The sequence below is a fragment of the Mixophyes fleayi genome, chromosome 5 (genome assembly GCF_038048845.1).
Source record: "Mixophyes fleayi isolate aMixFle1 chromosome 5, aMixFle1.hap1, whole genome shotgun sequence".
In the NCBI taxonomy this organism is placed as follows: domain Eukaryota; kingdom Metazoa; phylum Chordata; class Amphibia; order Anura; family Limnodynastidae; genus Mixophyes; species Mixophyes fleayi.
In genome coordinates, this window is record NC_134406.1 from 218,803,728 (window position 1) to 218,810,118 (window position 6,391).

General features: G+C 40.3%; 1 protein-coding gene across 1 annotated transcript in view; it reads left to right on the forward strand.

Moving 5' to 3' along the window:
• Positions 1-6,062, forward strand: part of ASXL3 (ASXL transcriptional regulator 3) — a 100,086-nt gene extending 94,024 nt beyond the window's left edge. The window contains exon 14 of the mRNA XM_075214416.1: positions 397-6,062. Within this exon, the coding sequence (XP_075070517.1) occupies positions 397-3,930 (3,534 nt within the window). The 3' untranslated portion in view covers positions 3,931-6,062. The remainder of the gene's footprint in view (positions 1-396) is intronic.
• Positions 6,063-6,391: the final 329 nt, after the last annotated feature.

Genomic DNA, 6,391 nt, shown 5'->3' on the forward strand with positions numbered 1-6,391 from the left:
TTTGTGCTCAGCAGTCATTTTCATCAGCTATGCCGGAAAGTGCAGACAACCGTTGATTGCAATCTTTATTTTCTTGGTCATTCTTTTTCTACACAGATTTTGCCTTAGTTGTCCTTTATTTAAACTAATAAATTAACTGGAAGAATGTGCAAATGTCTGCATATGCTATATTCATATTTTAATCTGGTAAAATCTTATAATTTATTACATATTAAATATAGCAAAAAAAAACAGTGTATAATAGTATAACCATAACCTGCTACCTTTAAATATTTTTTAGGGCAAGTCCTGTAAGTACAACAGATAAATGTCCACTTTTTGTGTGTGTGTTTGTATACAGTAGTTACGTAATTATCTATTACTAATGCTTTGTTATTCTGCTTGTTATTATTGTAGATCCAACTATCAAAGATTGGACCACCATTCATAATTAAAAGTCAACCCGTCCCAAAGCCTGATTCCAAGATTTCTTCTAGTGCATCGGTTAGTGCAGGGAGGAACACTGGAGCTAGAACCCTTGCAGATATTAAGGCACGTGCACAACAAGCCAGGGCACAGAGAGAGGCGGCTGCTGCTGCAGCTGTGGCTGCGGCTGCCAGCATAGTTTCTGGAGGTGTTGGAAGTCCTTCAGAAAGCAGCAAGACCAGAACTTTAGCCCACATCAAAGAACAGACAAAGGCAAAGTTGTTTGCGAAACATCAGGCGAGGGTCAGTACACAACAGACTAGTAGAGATGGAAAAATAAAAGAGGGTCTTCCAGTAACTGATGTGCCAACTCCTTCCGATGCAAAGGTTGAAGTTTCCACTGGTGTTATTATTATGAATCCAAATTGCAAATCTCCTAGCAGCAAGTCTACCCTCCATCGAGAATTGAATTCAACTTTACAAAAATCCTTCTGCTCTTCAACATCATCGGAAACTGACTCCGATGCATCTGTGCACAGCTCTAATGAAAATATTCATGTGCCACATTCCAGCGACAAAACTGCTACATCTACCTCCACTGAAGATTGCAGTGTGCCAATGCATTATAGCAAAAATATAGGCTCAATGTCTGTCTGCCCCTCTGCTGATGCACCCTTTACAAATTCACTTGAAAAATCTGCTGTTCTAATGTCTGTTGACAGTGAAAACACTACATCATCTGTCTGTAACATTAATATGCTAAACCCTGTTCTAGAAACTGACATTCCTTTCATAGCTGTTGCACCAAAATGCACTGATGACACTAGCAGTCATGTCTCCATAGTGAGCTCCATTGTCCCTGATTCTGTTGATGACAAACGAGTGCCAGTAACAACAAGTAATGTTAATTCTTACACCACTGTGCCAATTTCATCCATTGGGAGTAGTTTGCCAAACCCTCTTCTTACTAACTCTTTGGTGAATTCGCTAAACTCCTCAGTTGGTCCTAGCAACATGCACCCTGATAAATTAGCTACACCCACATGCGAAGAAGATAATGCTGTAAATGTCTGTCCTCCTGTCCGAAGAATGTCAAACCACGAGGAAATCATGCTAGATTCTCATGGCAGGTCTTCTGTTCCTCTGTATTCCAACGCCAGAAAAACAAATTCAGATTCTTCACTCGCCAAAATGCAACATGATAATTTAGACAAGAGGTCTTGTAGTAATTTATTTGGTGCAAACAGTAAAACACTGCATTCCGGTTTAATGCAGACGAATAGATCTATCCCATGCAAAGTGATTGTTGATCACTGTACAACTCCAAATTCAACTTTCCCTTTCAATACTGAAAATGTAGAAATTACAGATACTCAGAATAGGCTTGGGAAAATTGAATCTTCCATGCAAAATAAAGCGTGTCCTCAAGTCTCTGTCATAAGTAGACAGGATAGCCTCATTAACGAGAGTGCTGAGCACTTGTCCAACACTAACATTGCTGCTAGGTTGTGCAGAGATGGCAGAAATAAGGCTGCTGCTTGCACTGGGCTTTTGGAAACCTCTTACATGCAGCAAGAGACGTTAAGTAACTCTGTTTCTTGCCAACAAAACTTTAATGAGCAACTACATTGCACTCCTTCATTTAAGTGTGGGGCAGATAATATGATTAACTCTGAGTTTATTCCTAATAATAGAATATGCTGGAGTGACAAAGAACAAATCAACTCTGACAAAGCAGTTATGAATCATTTAAATACGCACAAGCATATAGAGTACTCTGAAGAGAGCATTGTTCATATAAAAAGTGAACCTGGGAGTTACACACACGTCTCAAAACTTAACAGTCGAAGTCCTGTGACAAACAGCATTCCTATCAAATCAGAGGTTAATGATACCAGCAAGTGCTTTGGGATGGATGCAGAAGGATTTTCGGGCCGCAACCCAACACCCCAAGCACCTGACTTGGACATAGGCTTACCAGCATCAAAAGCACCACTTGGTGTTTCCAGAGAAGAACCCTTGTCATTAATCTCTGATACTTTGAAAAGGGTTACAAATGCAGCAAACACAAGCTGTCGACTTTCATCTGTTGAAGCAAACAATCCCTTAGTAACACAGTTGCTTCAAGGCAATTTGCCTTTAGAAAAAGTTCTCCCTCAACCCAGACTAGGAGCAAAATTGGAAATAAGTCGGCTCCCGTTGCAGACTACCTCTGTGTTTAAAACTGCATCTGAGAGAATGGTATCTGAAAACTCCTCCTGCTCACCTACCCCTGATGGCAAAGGCTACCCGTTAGGTAGTTTAAACCCTCTGCAAATGAGAAAGCGTGAAAATCATCCTAAGAAAAGAATGGCTAGGACTGTGGGTGAACATGCTCAGATTAAGTGCGAGACTGGAAAGCATCCAATGGACACTGATGCAAACTTGTCTTCCTGCATGATGGGTTCTAATATGAACCCACTGGGACCAGGGCAAGCTTTTAAGCAGGAGTGGATGAACAAGCATGCTGTTACAGTCAGGATCGCTCACAGTCCAGAGATTAAGCAGCAAAAGAGGCCACTGCCTTCATGTAGCTTCCAACAAAATGTATTTAATGTTGATAAAAATGGCGGCTATCATCCAGAAGCCAGTACCTCGCACAGGCAGCATTATTACCAAATGCCCATGACTCAAAGGGGTCCGAGTTCTACAGTGTATATGCCATCAGGTTCTACAAAAGCCCAGACTGGTAACAATGTTTTTGTATTCAACAGACACCCTGAGCAGAAAGCTTTGGCTGAGCCTAATGTACCATCTCTTTCTCATAGAATGGGCAATTCTTATTCACCACACATTTACATTAAAGAAGGTGATGACCTAAGCAATGCCCCACAGACTTTGCAACATAAATTTTTAGTGCATCCTCCCTTATCTAATTCAGATGTCCCTTCTGATCAAAAGCAGCCAGCAGTTACTATGGAAACCACTAAAAGACTTAGTTGGCCTCAGCCTACGAGCATCTGTAGCAATATAAAGTCTGAGCCCATCTCTTTCGAGGACAGTCTAAACAACAGCTGTGAACTGACCATGAAACAATCTTCCTATGAGCAGAGCGAAGTCAAAGAACAGTTAAAAGCATTCGCCTTGAAAAATGCAGATTTTTCTTCCTATTTACTTTCTGAGCCACAGAAGCCTTTTACTCAGCTAGCTCCACAGAAAACACAAACACAGCAGCTGCCGCAGCAGCAATGTGGGACTTATCCAGCGATTCACTTTGGTAGCACAAGCTTTAAAAGAGCGGCGTCTGCTATTGAAAAATCTATTGGAATGTTAGGGAGTAACCCTAAGCCTGCCTCTGGACTCATTAGTCAGAACACAGCGATCCCTGCACAGAATTTCGCTGACAGCAGCAGTGCAGATGAACTGGAACTGAAGTGTTCTTGTAGGCTGAAAGCCATGATTGTGTGCAAAGGCTGTGGAGCCTTTTGTCATGATGACTGCATAGGTCCTTCAAAATTGTGTGTAGCGTGTTTAGTTGTTCGATAGAAACCGAATCAAAGATGGAGCATCACTTACAGCCTACATTTCTGTACCAAGAGCAGTAACATGTTTCCATTATTTTACAGTCTGTTATTTTTGCTTTTGTAAAACATACCATGTTCAGTGTTACAGTCAATTCTAGAATTTTTCTAGAGGAGAAAAATATTTCTCATCACCCTTCTAATTTATTCAGTATCAGTTTACTGAGGTGTTCAATTTGAGTTCGCAATGCAAGTATCTGCCATTTTTCTATAAATTGGAGACACTCTGGTTTCCAATAAATCTCTCTTAGGGCCTGGTTATACAGGCATTTTAGAAAGTCATGATTTTCTGACCGGGAAGCTGCTACTCTCACTCAGCATCACATGGAAGTGATTAGGAACGCTGTTCCCCTGTCATATCATAGCGATTCCACTACACATGCATTGCTTTCCTGGTCAGAAGATGGCATTGTTCTAAAACGCCCGTGTGACCCGGGACTATGTGTCCTTTTTATGATTGTATGATAATTACCCAGGAAAGTATCATTAAGGTACTTACTTAGTGAGCCCTTTGCTCACTCCCACATAAGGCAAGATAGGGTGAGATTTTAATTAAGCCAGCTGTTCTGTCTTCTGCCCAGGGAAAGTTTGTTTTGTGTGTGTGGAGGATTATCAAATGCCACAGCTTGATTCTTCACAGTAGAAATATCAGTTTAGCAAATAAACACTGTTAGTCTGGTTATGCATTGCTTTACATGCACAAGTGTATCTTCAGTCACTTAGCAATACTTGGGATAGAAGGTGTCGTTAAGCAAAGTCCATTAGCAGAGAAACATGAAACATAGCCATTTTGCTGGCTAGTACCAAATTATATGAAATTGAATGGTTCGTAGCAAATCATTGGTTGACTGTATATTACCACCTACAGTTTGGCTGTATTTTAAATTAGTACTGTAGCCAAGACCACTTTTTATCATGTTGCGATGGATATTAGTACTATCATGTGTACAAACAACTATGTCATATCTCTTTTGTCATGTGTGACCATCCATAGAAGAGTTTGCACCATGTATTTCTCAGCTTAGTATGTATACCAGGATGCCGGGGCATAAATACTGCAGTGGTCTTTTTGTACCAGGTCTTCCTGTATCTGTTCGGCTTTCTACAGACTGTATGTTGTGTTCCACTGTTCTAAAGGAATGTTCAGAAAAGTAGAGGGCCTCTCTCAGTATTGCACTGCAGCTCATAGTGCAGGTGGGACTGTATTTGTCCAATCTTGTCAATAGAGGTTGATGAGAACGCTTTAGAGCCCTAAAGGCCCATTGAAGAGGATTGGATGGACTGCATTTTTCTAAACTGTGAGTTGTAGTTCAATGCAGATACAGGTAAATGGAGGGGCCTTTGGAGACCCCCATTTGCTACATTGGGTGGAATACCACAAAGGGGGGGGACAACTACATTCATGTAATAATCATAGCAAAAATTGATTTCTTTTTTCTTGTTGAGAGTGGGGAAAGGGAAACAGGGTTGTTTATCACACTTACAAATGCAATTATGTTGTACTCACCTGTAACCATTTATTTTAAAAGAAAACCAGCAGAAATACAAATGAAGCAAGGGCAGTAGTAAGTTTCCAGTTTCTAAGGGACTATTTCATTGCATTTTATTGAATTTACTCATTTACACGTTGCAGTGAATTGTCTGATAAGTTCTGCTTCCATTACTATCAGATGAAGGAGTTAGAAGCTTCTTCTGCTACCTGAAACTATACTGCAACTGTTTTTGTGCAAATATAAATTCAGGATTTAAGATTTGGACTTGGTACATAATCCCTATTATCTAACAAAGTGCACATGTGCAGTGAACCGTACCAATCGGCATTTGCGCAAGTGAGTCTAGTTCTACAGGGAAAACTATTTGCAGGCCAAGAGATCTGCTGGGGGAGTAATACTAGCTGATGAGTGGAGTTAGGTGAATGGAGAGCATTGCTTGCTAGGTGCAGATTAGGCATGTGTGCGTTTCCTGATTTTGAACAGAAGTGCAGAAACAAGATTTCATTTTGAGAGATGGGGTTATGTAAATGAAATAACTGGTGGAGAGGATACATGTACAAAGACTGTACTTGATTTATTGCTTTGCAGGTGTGCCTACAACCTGTTCCTTCCTGGAAAAAAAAAGACTTTAATTCTCTGCCTCCTTTTAGAGCTCAGATCAGATCACACCCCTATAGTTGCACTTGTACAGAAAAGCTTATTTCTAGGCACAATTACAACAATGTAATAAAAAAGCTTCAACCACAGAAAGTGACAAAAGGAATAAAGACAGTGCTAATGTCCCTCACTCTCCTGATTAATTTAAGTCATAAATAAGGCTAAACTAAGCAGTATTTTAAGAGAAAAGTAGAAAGTTTAAATAATGGTGGTGTACCGAAGGTGGTGGTAGATTTGACTTGGATATGAGGTTTTAATTTTCCATTGGGCATTTTC